We start from the raw sequence: 18,481 nt of genomic DNA on the forward strand, positions 1-18,481 counted from the left end.
AAAGAAGGCCTGTGAGACAGATTAACAGACAGGGTGCCACAGACGGGAAGAGAGACAGAGGTTAAACCTCGCCATCCCCCTCCTTCACCACGCTGGTCACAAATTAATCCACACGTGCTGTTTTTATTTCCAAGATAACAAAGATAATGATACAGGAGGGGAACCCAAACTTGGACAGAATAAGAGCACACACACACACACACACACACACACACACACACACACACACAAACACACACACACACACACACACACACACACACACACACACACACACGCACCATGCATAAATCATAAACACAGTATGTTCACTGTTATGATCAAAAACAGCTCCCTTCTTGAACATGTCATCAATCCGCACAACGAGGCTAATCGCAGCACCATCTACACCGCTCAGTGTGACTTCCCACATAAAGGCCGACTCTTACAAACGATCAGTTAATCTGGTTTGAGGGATGGACCAGAGACAGGCCAGAATCTTGCCCAACTAGACATCAAACATTAGGAGAACACAGAACACAGGCCGATTGCATGGTGTTGCCTAATAAAACGCAGGGCGAGAAATACATCACGGGATAACATGGAAACCAAACTGGCTCAACACGACCGACTTGTCCTCCGGCTGGTTTTCCAACGAAAGCGACGACATGCCAACTTCCCTGTCTTACGACACAGAGGCATGCGTTTGCTAAACTAGAAAATCGACCGCCGACCGTAGGACTGACAAAGTGAATTTCTTTCTTTATTTGGTGTTTTACGTCGTTTTCAACCACGAAGGTTATATCGCGACGGGGCAAAGTGAATTAAGTACGGACTAGAACAGTGTTCACTACTAACGAGGCTTGGGCGAAGATCAAGCCAGCTATTGCCTTCTGCCCGAAGCGGATTCAAGAATCTATGAAAGTCTATGTAAAGTTTGGACCCGAATATGGTCCACTACCAAACATGGCCAGGCGAGGATGAAGTTAGCTTTTCTTCACTCCTGAAACAATATTTTTAACCATATTTCAACCAACCTTTGGAGATTTTGCAAATTTCAAATTTTTCCGCCAAGAAGTTACCTCCATTTAAAGACTACATCCATTTTCAGGCCTATTTTTTTTCAAGTTTTCAGAGGTCTTCTTCTTCTTCTTCTTCTGCGTTCGTGGGCTGAAACTCCCTCGTACACTCGTGTTTTTTTGCACGAGTGGAATTTTACGTGTATGACCGTTTTTACCCCGCCATTAAGGCAGCCATACGCCGCTTTCGGAGGATTCAGAGGTCTTAAAAGGGTTGTTCCATGTACCTCGCCAGAAAGACTTAAAAAAAAATTCCACTTTAAAATGTGTCACACAACACAAATGGACAGGGAAAGCTATCTGAGAGTTTTACGCACACTTTCATTCACGTTTAATACAACCACAACCGTATCCCTGTGGGCGGCAAACAATTTACCATGCACACAATCCGGGATACAGCTTTAGTAGCTTTTTACGGACACTTTCCCCCTACCTTTCTCACACTGTCCTAATCTGTCGCGAGTAAGCTGATCATTTTTGGAAACCAAGTGGGAAAAGTGCGCGGAAAGCTTGTAAGCAGATTCTGCGTTTTAAAGCGGAGTAGGATTTCGTGCCTTGACAGTGGGACGGTAGATTAGGATCGCTGGTGTTCCGGACATAACGCGGTCGTTAGCATTAAGCCCTCGGGAAGGACTCCCCTCAAAGATAGCTAGGAGCTTTGGTCTTTACCTCATCACTAGCGCCTACTAAAGTACTATTCACATGGTCTATTTTTGACCGACTGTCGGACGATTTTTGTCAGAACAAAGTTGGTTGAACACACACACACACACAGAGAGAGAGAGAGAGAGAGAGAGAGAGAGAGAGAGAGAGAGAGAGAGAGAGAGAGAGAGAGAGAGAGAGAGAGAGAGAGAGAGAGCGAGAACGAACGAACGAACGAACGAACGAACGAACGAACCAACTTTATTTTTCGAGGGTAATGGAGTAGATACAGCAAAGATCTTTTTTCATCCAGCCCTCGCCCAAGAGGGAATTAACTAACCAGTGCATAATATTAAAGCAGAAGAAGAAGCAAAGCAAAAACATAAAAACATGGTTATTAAATCAGACAAAGAGGAAAAAAAAATGTTCATAGCATACATGGTCATTGGTAATGGTATACATTAAAACACACACTTTGACACACACGGTCACATGCACACAGACACACACAGACATACATGCACATACAGACACACACGCACACAGACACACGCACACACACATACACACACACACACACACACACACACACACACGCACGCACGCACACACACACACACACACACACACACACACACACACACACACACACACATGTACACATTGTACACATAATCATTAAAAAAAAAAAAAAAACTTAACTGAAATGAAATGATTATACAAGTAGATTTTCATGTACTTATCAAACAGCAGTACCTGATCGAGGCATTAAGTGCCACACGACGATGAAAGCATATACAAAAAAGTATGTCTTCTAAAACTGGCAACAGAAAGTGGCTGTCTGAGAGAGACTGGTAAACCATTCCACAGAAATGGACCTGAATATGCCAGACTAGTTTTATACAAGTCAATTCTAGGGAGGGGAACATTTAGTTTCTTCGTGCGGCTTGATGAAGTCTCAGTTAATAATATTCTTTTAGTTAAATAGTCTGGTACACGTCCAAGAACTATTTTATGCATAAACCTTGCCTTGTTAAACGCTAGTCTGGATGAAAGTGGAAGAATTTCAGCTTTTTTGTAGTCATGATTAGAGAGGGTGCTGTTTTTCAGCAGAACAACTTTTACTCCGCGTCTGTGCAAAGATTTTAGGGGTCTTAAAGCTGCATCACTTGCAGAATCCCAAAGGGTTGATGCATAGTCTATTCCAGACTGCACATGCGCTTGAAAAAATGTTCTGCGCGCATCAAAATTTAGAAAATGTTTAATCTTTGCAGACTGATGAACTTTTTTTGCTGTAGATTTACATAAGTTACTTACATGAGGGCCCCATGTTAGATTGTTGTCAATAGTTACACCCAAAATTTTGTGTTCACTAACCTCGTTTATCAGCTGACTATCAACAGAAATGCACTTCTTTGGTTCCGACATGACTTGTCGTTTTTGACGCGTAGTAATTAGCATATACTTTGTTTTTTCTGGATTGAGAGACATGTGGTTTAAATGCGTCCATTCTACAGCATCATCGACACACTTCTGAAGCGTGTCGACTACCGAAGTAATATCATCACCTGAGGTATGAATAGTAGTATCATCAGCTAGCATATCACACTGTCCAGAGGATATGTGTAATGGTAAGTCATTGATGTAGACAGAAAATAATAAAGGTCCGAGGACCGAGCCTTGTGGGACCCCATATAAAATTGGCATTGCTTCAGAGCTCGAACTGTTAAAGGTAACTTTTTGTGTTCTTCCCGACAAAAAAGAGGCTATAAAAGTCTGTGTGGGCTGTGGTAGTCTATAAACGGAAAGTTTCCGCAAAAGGAGGGCGTGATCAATAACATCAAATGCCTTTGCAAAGTCCATAAACAGTGCTCCACATAACTTATTAGAGTTGATTTTTGATAACCAAGAGTCCACCAGTTCTGTCAGTGCCGTATGGCACGAGTGTTTAGGTCTAAAACCAGACTGAGTTTCATGAAACAAATTGTTTGATGTAAAGTATATCATAATATGGTCATTGACATGTTTTTCCAGTAGTTTTGACAATACTGGTAAAACGGAAATCGGTCTAAAATTTGAGGGATCTGTTTTATCACCTGCCTTAAAGAGGGGGATCACTTTAGCTTCCTTGAAAGCTTTGGGATAAACACTTTTTTCAATACAGAGATTGTAAATATACGTTAGAGATTCCGCTATATGTGGGGCTGATAATCTAAGAATTTTGCTGTCTATTTCATCAGTTCCCTTTGTGCTACTTTCTTTCAAGTGAGTTAGAGAATTATATACTTTGGAGACTGACAAAAAAGGTATAACTTGTGCCTCGTATTTAATTTTGGTGTCACAGTACTTGCGCAAAATGTGTAAATTGTTTTCATCGGATTTGTCAGTTTTTATTACTTTACTTGCAACTGAACAGAAGTGATTATTAATTTCATCTGGCGAAATATCGTTTTCGTTCCATGATGTGGTCTTTACACATTTATTAGTTAAAAGATTAATGGCTTTCCATGTTTCCTTGGAACTCTTGCCTTTCTTAAGAATGTCTTCGAAGAACTGCTTTTTTGACTGTCGAGTCATATACTGACATTTTGCTTTCTGTGTTTTGTACTCTTCAGATTGGCGGTCGATCCGGCATAGATAATCTCGGTAATGTTGGGCTTCTATAATTTCAGGAGTGATCCACCCTGGCCGATATGAATACTTAATTCTTCTTGACCTTTTAGGTGCATGTTTATCTAAAACTTCGCGAAATGTAGAATACCATGTTTTTAAAGCGTCATCAGGATTGGTCTTGTTATATATCTCACTAAACGGTGCAGAACGCATGTCTTCAAGAAAAAGTACTTCATTAAACTTAGCAAATGACCTGTACGTGAGGACAGTATGACCAAGCTTAGGAATTTTCACACCTTTTTTTGACCATGTACAGCAAATAGGGAAATGGTCGCTTATGCCTATGACAGGTACACAGGTTTCTATTACATGTTTTGAGTCGGTAGAGTATAAGTGATCAATGATGGTACTGGATGAGGGCGTGACTCGCGTTGGCGTATTGATCAGTTGGGACATATTAAATACAGTAGTAATATCTTTCCAAGATTTATTAGATTTCGTCATGTCAATGTTAAAGTCCCCCATGAGAAGAATCTCTTTTGATTCTAACCAAACTAAATCCATCATGGTTACAAACTTGTCAACCCAGTTCGCTGGTTCAGCTGGATTCCGATAGAGAAATCCAATCAAAATAGGAGATGCATGCTTTAACTTCACCTCTGTCCATATGCACTCCACACCAAAATTTTCAAACTGAGGTAAGCGCTTGAATGTTATATGTTCATTTATATAAACTAAAAGGCCCGTTTCTTTAGGATTTTTTGGGTCCCTTCGTATAGTTTGAAAACCGTTGATAAAAATTTCTTTATCGTCTATGCAGGAGTTAAGTCTAGATTCTGAGAATCCAAAAATATGAAACCCCCTGCCATAAGACTCACTGTTCTGAACAACCTGGGAAACATCAGACATTTTGTTTACAATATGATTGATATTAAGGTGTCCTATACGAAGGCCTTCAGTCACAGGCCAACGATTGTGGTCATATAACTTTGTCATCACGTTAAAAGTATGCAAAGCAACAACACAAATGAAACAAAATAATTAAGCAAACAACAAAAATTGTGTGAAAGGAAACAAAAATGTTAAAAAGATGAATACTATTTAGTAGCAAACAGTGCTCAATTCAACTTCCAGGGAACAATGTAAGAACACACAAAACGCTGGAAATAAAATTGTTGAACAAAGCGATTGGAAATGAAACATTAATTAACCAAGAAACAATGCGGTTGACACACAACGATGCTATGATGAATATCAACTCGAATTCCGTAGATACAAAAGTTACTGACAATCCGAATACACAGTGGGAAAATTACAAAAGTTGAGAAAGAAGTCGCGCTATGAGCTTTAGGGCAGCAGCTGGATTGTCAGTGGAAGAGGGGACAGTCACGTGCTCAACAGTTTGCAGAGCGGGGTGGGCGCTATGCGCGAGGCGGGGTGGAGGGGGCGGGGCCTCACTACCACTGGTCATGGACACGTTTGTTTTGACAGGCCTTTCATCGGGAGCATCGCACTGATTGGTTGAATTATGTAGGTGTGAATGCGTACCGTGTGATGCCATGTCCGAATAAGAGCGAGACGAGGTGTTTGACTGATTGGCCGAAGCTTTGACCGGGTGTCCGCGAGATTTCGGGTCGAATGACTGTGCGGTTTGTGTGTTGTCCCCCGGCCTGGGTTCGTTTTGTTGACCTGAAAATCTAAAATTCCAGGCCAGACTAATTGTGCCGCGAAGGCTTGGATGCTTGTGGTCGCGGTAGAGCGCCTGTCGCGGCGAACCATTCTGTGTGTGAAAGGTCTGAGAGTTGTTAATGAACAACACCCCAGTCCTCTCACACACTGAACGGAGAGAATGGTTTGAATGTAAAATTTTGCTGTCAAACGCGCGGGTGCCCTTGCACGAAGGGAGAATACTGGACGCTCGGAGTGATGCCCGAGGAAAGGCCCGACGAAACAACCCGACCAGTGTAAACCACGTGTCTTCAGACACAGAGCCTCTCTGGACTGAATTCACTCCTACATGAATGATTGCAAGATTTACTTTGGGGTTTGGTTTTTGAACCTGCAGCCAATTGATTAAGTCCTGACAGGTCATCCCAGGGACACAGATTTTGTGCATCGTTTCCCCGCGGGGCGTCATCTTCCTAATGTCCATTTGTTTAAGGACACTGTCCCCGATCAGGAGCATGGACACCTTGCTGTCCACCGATTGTTTATTTAGGTGGTCGGCGGGGGTCTTAGCGGTGTCACTACTGTCTTTGCGCTTGGCTGACTGGGGGGACGTGGCGGCATTCTTCTGATGTTTTGGAGTGGGTGACAAGTCGGTCGCCTTGTGCCGAGCCGACATGTCATGTTGGGTAGGGGGGGTGCACTTGGAAGAGGAGGGGTGAGAGCCGGGAGAGGTGTATTCAGACCCAGGCGCTGGATCCGAAGGGGACTTCACACAGTTGATAACTTCCACTGGATTGGCAGAGGGGGGCGGGGACTTGACAGAAGGGGAATGTGGGTCTGGGGCCATAATTCCAGGTTGCGAGGGCCGGGGGTTAGGGGAGGTAGGGGAGGGTTTTTTGTTCGGAACAAGTGGGCTCTGGCATTTCTGCAAGAGGGGGCCAGGAGGGGAAATTTGACCTTCGAGCGCTAGAATTCTGCAGTGTAGGGCCCTGTTCTCAGCCTGTAGGGCAGCGAAGCTGGCCCCAACAGAGGACATGATGTCGGACAGGACCGCATCAAACTGTGCGGTCGTAATCCAAGCCGCCGTTGTGTTGACCGTCTTGGAGGTTGTGTCGGACACATCTCCGGTCGTTGTGTTGACCGTCTTGGAGGTTGTGTCGGACACATCTCCCGTCGTTGTGTTGACCGTCTCGGAGGTTGTGTCGGACACATCTCCCGCCGTAGTGTTGGCCGTCTCGGAGGTTGTGTCGGACACATCTCCCGCCGTAGTGTTGACCGTCTCGGAGGTTGTGTCGGACACATCTCCCGTCGTTGTGTTGACCGTCTCGGAGGTTGTGTCGGACACTTCTCCCGTCGTTGTGTTGACCGTCTTGGAGGTTGTGTCGGACACATCTCCCGTCGTGGTGTTGACCGTCTCGGAGGTTGTGTCGGACACATCTCCCGCCGAAGTGTTGACCGCCTCGGAGGTTGTGTCGGACACATCTCCCGTCGTGGTGTTGACCGTCTCGGAGGTTGTGTCGGACACCTCTCCCGCCGTAGTGTTGACCGTCTCGGAGGTTGTGTCGGACACATCTCCCGCCGAAGTGTTGACCGTCTTGGAGGTTGTGTCGGACACATCTCCCGCCGTTGTGTTGACCGTCTCGGAGGGTGTGGCCGCACTGTTGTCTGCTGCAGAGGGTGCAGCGCCCAACTCTCCACGGCGTGGCACCAGCCTGGGAGAGTGCAAGTGGGAGAGGGAGACCTCGTACTGCTCACCGCCTGTCAAAATGACAGACCTCTCAGCTGTCTGTCGTACCGGTGTTGTTGGTGTTTCAGGCACACTTTTGCCCGTGGCATCAGGTAGAGACAGCGGAAGCTTCTCACATTCGGTGAGGGCTGTGTCAGTGTCGGCCTGCCGTACGTCCAGACTGTGAACCAGGGCACGCACAGTTTCAAACTCCGCAGAAGCCCACGCACTGGTTTGTAGTCCCTGCACTAGGACTTTGGGCGGGGATTTGGAGGAGTTGTACAGGTGAAAAGTAATGAGTTTCTGCACTTGTGCTTGTTCACTCCAGTTCGTTTGTGTTTCTCTAAGAGAGAGAGAGAGGGAGGGAGGGAGGGAGGGAGGGGGGAGGGAGAGAGAGACAGAGACAGAGAGACAGACAGAGACAGACAGAGACAGACAGACAGAGACAGACAGACAGAGACAGACAGAGAGACACACACAGAGAGAAAGAGAGAGACAGAGAGAGACAGAGACAGAGAGAGGGAGGGAGAGAGAGAGTGAGGGACGGAGGAGAGAGAGACCTTACAGAACAACAATTAAACTATACCCATACACACTCAAGAATAAGCATTTTCGTTCAAAGCGAGCGCTTAACTTCACAGAGGCCTACGAATAAATACTGCTCCCTTCAGTTTCCCTTTCCTGGAACTTTAAGTTTGTTTTAAAAATTGTGCTTTTTTTGTGTGTGCATATCAGCTGTTATCTCTTCCTCTAATCCCTTCAACGCTACATGTTATGACGCGCCACAGACTAGCTGGTATGACGGATTTCAGTCTCTAGTCCCAGAACCGCTATCACAAAAAGAGTCCCCCGAACAAAACCGAGACTCATTAACAGTACTCATAAATCCCCTTCACCAATATTCTTAATGACGTCATGCGATCGACATTTATCATCCGAACCGACCGGTGGGGAATAAAGAACACACAATGTGGCTACCGGCCTCTTGTTCGGGTTCTCGCTACTTCGGTTTAGGGCTGCCGCATAATGAAACAAACGCCTCGGCTCTTTTTGTAATAAAGCTACCCCCTCCTTTATTGGAACACCAGTCAGGGACAAATTGCCGGGATAGTCGGGTAGTTATGCACCCGAAGAGAAAAACGGGGTGAGGTAACAGGACTCAATAGGGAGTATTTCGAGGTTTAAATGTGAAACGGAATAAGAAAACTATTATACATGTAGTAGTCGTTTCTGTGTATATTTGTGTTTGTTGATTTAGTCCGTCAATCGTTTGTTTGTTCGTTGTTTGCTTTTTATTACTTCTTTACTTGATATTCTAACATTTGTAAACCGTATCATCATGAGATTAAACCCTCCCATGTAAAAAAAAAAGCACCTGTTTGCTTATGCCATTACCCTCGTTAATAAAGAATTTGTCTTTGTCTTTGTACATAGGTTTATCTGGGTGCGTGTAAGGCCTGTTCGATTGTTGGTGTTTGTCTCCTGGGTAACTGACATGATTTAGTATTGTTTCTTAATGTCCTAGCTTCTCCACATACACCAGTAAAAAAGTTGCTGTAGTTCTTTTCTTTTTTTTTAAACTTTAGTACAAATCTACCCCGCTTCCTGCATTCAAACACATACACCGTACCCAGAGTATCTCCCATTCTTTCTCCCCTACCATCCAAAAAAAGGCAACAAACTTCTATCGGTCCCGTATGGCCCTTATCGGTTGAAAAAAATAATTAAAAATATAATCTAGCCCCACCCGTGTTCCGTATCTGTCACCTCCACTTTCCAAACAACGATTCAGTTATGACATCAGATTCCTGTTCCCACGCGTAGTACAGTTGAAAAACTACAACCAAAAAACACTGAACACACAGCAATCCCTCAGAAATGTGGGTATTTGCAGTTTCGACAGCTTGATCCACCCCGAACACATCGGGTACTTTTGAAGGCACTACAACCTCCCCCTTTTCCAGGGTCAAACCTACCCCTTTTCCTTGTCAGGGCAATAGATATAGACGTGAGTGTGTACCCCCGTCAAACGTGTGATAGTAGATGCTTTAAGATGTGCAAACGGCGTAATGTTTGCTTGCTTTGCGGCGAGGAAAAGGGTGTGTGTTTACCCTCAGGTGGATTTACTCGCTTGCAAATGTTTTCAGAACGGTGCAGTTATCTTTTAGACTAGTTCGTGATGAATCATGATGATAGTCCATGACGGCCTTAAGTGATTCAAAACGCAAATAACTGTACGAAAAAGAACATGTTAACTTTACGGGCACAGCTTTTCTGCCTCAAAGGGCGAAATACACCTTCCCGTGCAAGAGATGGAACAGCTCAAAAGAGACTGCAATAGCATTCTTAGACAGTAGAGCTGAAACCTTAAAATGAAACCCGAAAGCATCTTGTATCAGAAACAAATTGGGCCAGAATGCGCACGACAAGATCAAAATAAAGCAGGGAAGGAATCACCTTACAGACGGCAGTTAGTGACGGCTATGCGGAACCAGTCTCGACAATAAGAAGCATCAAATACAGCCCCCCCCCCCCCCCCCCCCCCCACGGCATGACTGTCACACTGCATTCCAAAACGTACACTTGATGGCAACTAAAAGCCCTGATCTGTCAAAAAAGAAACAGCCGAGCAGATCATCTTTTAATTTCACATACAGCCACAAAATAAGCAAAACAACGCAGGAAAGTGAAATCGACTTTCATCCTCACTGACTCAGTCTGAGTCAATAAGCTTGCATACCGTCAAACGAAGACTTAAATTAATTAAAACTGCCGACCGCTTATCCACAAGACAAACAGTATCTTCAACATTGACGAATTTCCACTGAAGCAGGGATTTTATATTCGCGTGTAGTGGAAAAAGGAGAAGCGTACAGCCTCTATCCTACAAGGCCTACACCATAGAGTTGAGCGATTAACGTGGAGGGTTCAGCTCTCAGGACCAGTTGTTGCCTAATCCCTGGTGGATAAACATTGTGGCCAGCTACGTGGAGTAACCGGGGTCTATCTAAACACACCGGCCGCTCGCAACTCTATCAGGCAAAATGAGGGCTTATTAAGCCCTCGCCAGGGCCAGGACCCAGCCCGTGTATAGAAGGAGCTGTGTTAGGCCATGTCGGGGTCATTACATAAACTCTCGATCCCTGCCCTTGTACTTTACTTGCCCCTCCGCCTTCTGTTTTCATTGTCCATTGAACCAGGGCTGGTCGCCAACGGGACGCATTCCCCTTTCGCCGTGCACTCTTTAGCTTCAGAGAGAACGAGGTTGACCGAGCCACAAAACCGAGTCTACTTTCAGTTGTACTTTGAATTTTCTGCCAACGATTTCAGTCATGGAGGTTGTATTATTTGAGAGGACCTGGCGAGGGTTCTACTGTTTGAGAGGAACTGGCGAGGGCCGGCTCTACTGTTTAGCAGGAACTGGCGAGGGCCGGCTCTACTGTTTAGCAGGAACTGGCGATGGCTCTACCAAAGATATTCCACTGCTACTCTTGGGTTATACTAGCTCATTTTCCACTTCCTTCCGGACAAGCCCATGGACGAAAGGTGTTGACATAACGGCAACCGTAAACTGCAGAGAGAACTGCTACAAGGGGGCCACTGTGTTGACAGTAGCATGTTTCTCACCGCGGATCACAGCAACGTGCTGTGGGGATCATTGGATCAACTTTATTAGCTATTCTTTCTCAGTTTACTCAAGTATCTTTGTAGGAGGATAATATACGAAAGGTGGAAAGGAGGAGAGAGGGGGGGGGGGGGGGATAAATGTCGTTCGGAAAAAAGATTCTTTCTGTAGGGTCCAGCATTGCCCTTCTGTATACGTTCATATTTTGTAACTGTAAAATAACACTGCCATCAAAGACATCAACAATAAGCACTTTGTTTCTGGTTCGGGCTTCGTCTGCTATTTCGATACTTGGACAAGAAAAGTCAGGTCTGCAAACTGAGCTACGTCATTCAAGATGGATTTAAAAAAAACCCGCCGTTTATTTTTAACCGTTCAAACACGATTTAGTCTGAGCCTTGATCAGTCACTGACACAGTGGACACATTGAGCCGTCGACTGAGATCAGTACACGGAACTTATCTATATATATACACAAGCATATAGCCTGTCTACGCGCCCTCCACCCCCGGTATGTTTGCAGTGACGTCATTCCGTGTACACACCACGACCCCCTACCCCCCCTCCCCCCTCTCCTTGCTTGTACACGACATGAAGAACTGATTTGCCTAGCGTGAAATCGATGCAGTTTTCAAGGTCTAGGGTATGGGAGTGTAAAATATTCACCTTCAACTTAAAGCATAAGTGATGAGTTAGACTGCAACAATAACGAAACCAACAACAGAATGCGGAACAATAACAAAAGGCCTTAATCCCGCGATTTCCTATCAGAAGTTTTCGGAGGTTGTTCTTGCTGTCATTCCTTTGCTTTTCTTCCTTCTTTTCACGTTCTATCTGTTAGGTTTATTTCTCTTTTTGCGGAAGGGTTGGGCCATGGGGCACCACACAATTTTCTGTTCCTTCAGAGAAACGATCAGCTTACATGCAGACATTGCTTTCAAAATCTTATCTGAATTGCTAAGTGTCTGCAACCATGTCTGTTTTGATCCATCAAAACTTGACACAGCTTGGGACGGGCGCAGTGGCGTGGTGGTAAGACGTCGGCCTCCTAATCGGGAGGTCGTGAGTTCGAATCCCGGTCGCTGGCGCCTGGTGGGTTAAGAGTGGAGATTTTTCCGATCTCCCAGGTCAACTTATGTGCAGACCTGCTAGTGACTTAACCCCCTTCGTGTGTACACGCAAGCACAAGACCAATTGCGCACGAAAAAGATCCTGTAATCCATGTCAGAGTTCGGTGGGTTATAGAAACACGAAAATACCCAGCATGCTTCCTCCGACAGCGGCGTATGGCTGCCTACATGGCGGGGTAAAAACGGTCATACACGTAAAATTCCACTCGTGCAAAAACACGAGTGTACGTGGGAGTTTCAGCCCACGAACGCAGAAGAAGAAGACACAGCTTGCGTGGAATCTGCACGACTAATTAGCCCTTAACGTGAAAGTGTAAGGGGAAGAAAGAGAAAAAGGACGAAGTCACATTTAACACGGAAAATTTGCACGGCTGACAATAGTTAGGGCAATTCCCCTATCGCCTAACTGAAGTGAGTCTTCTGCAATGGAACCCATTTTTTAAGACCCCCGATTTAAGATTCCTTTCCTAGATCCTCCCTTTTTAAGACCTTGTTTTTTCAGATTTTGTGTCCACAACCTATATAAATGTATCCCCCTTTTAAGACTCCCTCCGTTTTAACACCTTATAGTTGGGGTGACCATTTTTTTTTTAACAGGGAGGTTCCACTGTACCAGACCTAGCGTGCGAAACGAATCGGCATGACGTTGAGTGTTCCCGCATGGAATGTGTCCCATCAGAGTTCACAGGCAGACGATAATAGAGCGGCCCAAAGTAGGAAGTGCATGCCATTCGAAACAGATCGGAACAAGTTACCTGTTAAACGCTACACCCCTACAAGCAGGTGTGTGAGTGTGTCGGTGTGTACGGTGGAACCCTGACTGACTATTAGGGTTTAACGTCCTCTTAGACCAACTGGTCTATATTGGGACAGGTATTGGTAATACGTTGAAGATATGTGATACTTTGATTCGAACAAGCCCGCTGTGGCTGTCTTCTTCGACACACCAGCATTGGGTTTGTCTCTTCAAAGTATCGAAATACGATCATGATAATCGGAGACGAGAGATGATGCATGCGTGTCTTCGTGTTTTCCAAGCCCTGAGACTTTCGCTGTGAACGTGGGATCTTTTTCGTGCGCATGTGTGCACACGGGGGTGTTCGGACACCGAAGAGAGTCTGCACAAAGTTGACTCCGAGAAATAAATCTCTCGCCGAACGTGGGGATCGAACCCACGCTGATAGCGACCAACTGGCTACAAAGCCAGCGCGCTACCAACTGAGCTCTTCCCCGCCCGGTGGACCTCATTTTAAGACCCCCCAGTTTAAGACTCCCCAGTTTAAGACTCCCTCCTTTTTGATACCCTGTTTTCACAGATTTTCTGTTCATAACCTCTGTAAATTTACCCCCGTTTTAAGACTCCCTCCATTTTAAGACCTAGGCCTGATTTTCTTGAGATTTTTGAAGGTCGTAAAAGGGAGGTTCCACTGTATAAGAGCTCCTCGTTTAGACTGACTGACTGATTGGCTTGGCTTGCTGATATGAATGGCAGGCTTGATTTGGATTTGTGAAGGTATTGGTGAAACTAAATACCCTGCTTCAAGTTCTGACTGACCGGGTTCTGTTGAGACTGAAACATCGTCCGAGATAAATATGACAGCTGGCATGAATGAGAAGTAATGCATAGGGTTCCGTTGGCCGGAGCCGAGACACACACTCACGCAGCTGACAGAATGCAAGAAACACTTACAAAACAGAACAGCGCAAGACAAAACACGACAATAAATAAAGAGAAACTCACCCAACTTGGCAGAGAGCATGCAACGCTGAAATAAACTCCCGGGCACCTATCTAAAGTGTGTGAATTTTAACAAACCGACACACTTTTTGACATACCTACAAGAATGTTAGTGAGATTCGTGTTTTTTTTGCAAATTTCGAAAGTTTAAAGGCAATCCTTGCCATCACCGTGAAGAAATTCGCTTATTCTAACTGTCGAAATGACGGCACAGTTATCGGTAATTTGAAAGAAATATCGGCATTTTGCTGACTGCAGATGCCAAACGGTATCCCTGCGACCTACATCAAACCTAATTCCTGTGTACTAGTAATAATGCACAGTAGTGTCAAAGATAGGTTATATTATTGGAGACTAAATCTCCACACCCCACCCCCCCCCCCCCCCCTTACGGATTTATCAGAGAATACCAAAACTGGAGTTGTGGGAGGGTGGAAGCTAGAGAAGGTCACAGTTTTGACCTAACTAACATAGCACCAAAAAAGACCCAAAACAAATACTGTACTCACGTGCGAACGAAGCATACGAAACAAACAACAGCGACAGCACCTAACAACAAGAAATTCCTCCGAGGTAGGAAAAACACTCCCGTCCTTACCATTCTCACTGCCACCAACTGAGAAGGTTATTTCCCTTTGACCATTAATATGTCCCTCTATAAGTCCTTGTAGAATCTTAATCCACCAATAACTCCCTAACCGTGTGTTTGACTGGTCCCAATTTTTGTAAGGACCGTCTCAGGAATGTATAGAACCTGTTCACCAAGTTTGGTGACGATCGGTCCGTTCATTCTTGAGATCTACATGCGAACACAAACACACAAACAAACAAACACATCGACCGAATCCTATACACACCCCTATACCGGGGGTGTAACAACTCTCCAACACACACAATCTTTCCCGAAAGGATACAGTCAAGCATGGTCTTGATGCTGGCGACAGGGCCAGCGTCGTATCGTTTCTTAAACTCCTTCCTGATGTCGAAGAACTTGTTGTAGTAAGCGGGCAGCGCCATGTTCTTGTTGCTCGACTCGTGCTGCAGACACTGGCGGATGTGGCAGGGGCCGTCCGTCAGGAACACGAAGGAACGACCACCCTGGTCTGGGTGCACTCCCTTGGCCACCAGGAATCGGTCCAGCTGCAACCATAGTCATAGAAGAGATAGGACGTGTTAAGTGGTTGGTTGTACACAAATTAAGATTCATGAGATGAGATGAGATAAGATGAGATTGAGATTGAGAATGAGAATGAGAATGAGAGGAGAGGAGAGGTGAGGAGAGGAAAGGAGAGAAGAGAAGAGAAGAGAAGAGAAGATCAGATCAGATCAGATCAGATCGGGGTGGGGGGGGGGGGGAGATGGGATAAAGCCACTTGTCAACTGTTTCTTGTTCACAAAAGCACTAATCAAACAAGAAGAGCAAACGCTCGATCGAGTCACTTTCGCAGTTCTGAATATTATATGAGGCATCAGATGGACAGGAAGAAATTGCTATTCACAACACAATGAGTCACGTTCACATAAAATTTGAGCCCGGTCACTTTTATAGTTTCCGAGAAAAGCCCAACGTTAAGTTGTGTGTTGCCGAACAGAAAAGGCTAGTTATCTCCCTTGTTTTTCTGATAACGTTCGTAAAAGGCTACAGATGTAAATACTTTGATGTAAAGAATAATCCTACAAAGTTTCAATCACATCCGATGAACTTTGTCAAAGATATAAAATGTCTAATTTTTCCTTTGACGCTGACCTGTGACCTTGAAAAAGGTCAAAGGTCAACGAAACCATCGTTAAAGTGTAGAGGTCATTGGAGGTCACGACTAAACAAAATATGAGCCCGATCGCTTTGATAGTTTCCGAGAAAAGTCCAACGTTAAGGTGGTGTCTACGGACGGCCGGCCGGACGGCCGGCCGGACAGACTAACACTGACCGATTACATAGAGTCACTTTTTCTCAAGTGACTCAAAAATGCTCCAGGGGCTTGCAACGTAGTACAATATATGACCTTACTGGGAGAATGCAAGTTTCCAGTACAAAGGACTTAACATTTCTTACATACTGCTTGACTAAAATCTTTACAAACATTGACTATATTCTATACAAGAAACACTTAACAAGGGTAAAAGGAGAAACAGAATCCGTTAGTCGCCTCTTACGACATGCTGGGGAGCATCGGGTAAATTCTTCCCCCTAACCCGCGGGGGGTAGTGAAGACAACACAACACAACACAACACAACACAAGACAACACAAGACAACACAACACAACACAACACAACACAAGATAACATAAGATAAGATAAGAAGAAATCCATTGGTAAAGAAATGATTGAAAACAGAAATAATGGGCACTTGTTGGATTCTTTTGCAAAGAAGAAGAGGAGGAGGAGGAGATTAGCTAAGATAACGCAAAACCAGAACCACACGTTTTCACAAGGACGTAAACAAATTGCGCATTAAAGGGACTTCAAAGTTGAATAAAAAGGCATCATTTTGACAAAAAGTAGGCCACAAAGTGTGTTCCATTTGACTTGCCAAGAGACGTTATAAGGATGGCCGCTAAGGAAATTATAGCCTATTACAATGAGGAGACTTTACAAACTTCGTAGTTTTCGGCATGTCTGTTTTTAGTACTTCAACACAGACAAGAACAGATTTCACGGATGAACGTGCTGTCAAAACGGAAAATAAATGGACCGGAAACGTTTATCCTCAAAATAAAAACAGAGCCTAATAGTATTATATCCACATTTAAGTGTCCCTTGTCACTTTTAGTTTTTAACAAAAGAGGAATACCTCTGACAAAGTAAGCCTTACAAGCAAGAGACAAAAAAAGTGTAGCGTGGTCATGAATGTTAATGTATGCCAGAAAGAGTTAAAGCTGCTTTTTTTGTCTTTATTGTGTGTGCTGTAGCAATTTGTTAAGCATTTTTACTAAGGTCATAGTTTCTCTTCGGACAGGGAAGCGGTGGTGGTGGGGGGCGGGGTGGAGTGTAAGTATTCTCTTTCAATCTTCGTTATACGAAAACTTCAAGCTTTTCTCGACTACTTGGCAGCTTTAATTCTTAAAGATAAGGTATGTGGGGGTATGAAATGTTCAAGACTATTTCTAAATCAGACCAAACATTTCCGTGTTTATAGTAAGCCATAATTCGTAGGAGGAAAGCAAGAACGACTACCCGACACGGTGTGGCTTTACAAATCAAATTTGATGAGACACGACTGAATCTAGGCTAAGCACACACGTATCTGAACACGGGACTAAATCAGCTTCTTTCGCGATTCAACGCAGGGTCTATTCCCTGACAGAGTTTGAAGAGTCCCTGAAGGTTCACAAGGCAGGAACAACCCAGTTTTGTACTGGAGTGTGTGCGAGCACCCCGAAATGTTAACACTTTTTTTTTTAAAGGCAAGCAATGAGTGTAAACACTGGTACGCCATTGGGTGTGATGCCAATACGCATAATTTGCTCCAACAATTCCGTATATCTTTTGACGTGTCAAACTGTCCCGCATAATTCGTTGGTGAAAGAACGAGCTTTCATGTAAGAGCAGCTTATGGCAATCCATCAACACAAATGAATTTAAAATGAGCCCATATGTAAGTGGGTGTGACTGTTTGTCTGTCGGCCTGCCTCTCTTTGTATGTGTGTGTGTGTGTGTGTGTGTGTGTGTGTGTGTGTGTGTGTGTGTGTGTCGGCTGTGTGACTCTCTCTGTATATGTCGTTACGCGTGTGTGTCTGTATGAGAGAGAGAGAGAGAGAGAGAGAGAGAGAGAGAGAGAGTGAGAGAGAGAGAGTGAGAGAGAGAGAGAGAAAGAGAGAGAGAGTGAGAGAGAGAGAGAGGAGGGGGAGAGAGAGAGAGAGAGAGAGATACAGACAGACAGACAGACAGACTGAGAAACAGACAGACTGACATACAGACAGAGAAAGACAAACAGACAGACAGAGAGAGAACGGACTGACAGAAACACATAGATTCACACAAAGAAAGGGAGACAGAGATAGAAGAGAGAGTCACAGAGAAAAATGAACTATCAGACACCTGTCAAGCGTCCAAGAGGCAGGTAAAGACGGACCACCAACAAACACTGGACACGTCTTTCAGATTTCTCCACACCAACAAGAACCACGTCACGAGCACGCACACTTCAACCAGAATCTCCTCCCCCTAAATAAATTCCACCCTGAACATTTTTCCCCCTCTCTCGCTTTTCGTCTTCTCGAGGTTCTTTTGAGCATCTTGAAGCACCATTCTGTAAAGTTTTGGCACCTAGCAGTAAAAC

At 44.7% G+C, this 18,481-nt stretch overlaps 1 protein-coding gene across 2 annotated transcripts in view; it reads right to left on the reverse strand.

The window, feature by feature from the left end:
* LOC138961734 (epithelial splicing regulatory protein 1-like) overlaps nucleotides 1-18,481 on the reverse strand; it is an 84,047-nt gene that overhangs the window by 43,821 nt on the left and 21,745 nt on the right. For both annotated transcript variants that reach the window (XM_070333410.1, XM_070333416.1), the window contains exon 3: nucleotides 15,115-15,340. In XM_070333410.1, coding sequence (XP_070189511.1) covers nucleotides 15,115-15,340 — 226 coding nt within the window. The remainder of the gene's footprint in view (nucleotides 1-15,114; nucleotides 15,341-18,481) is intronic.

Source organism: Littorina saxatilis, linkage group LG1, assembly GCF_037325665.1.
Source record: "Littorina saxatilis isolate snail1 linkage group LG1, US_GU_Lsax_2.0, whole genome shotgun sequence".
Lineage (NCBI taxonomy): Eukaryota > Metazoa > Mollusca > Gastropoda > Littorinimorpha > Littorinidae > Littorina > Littorina saxatilis.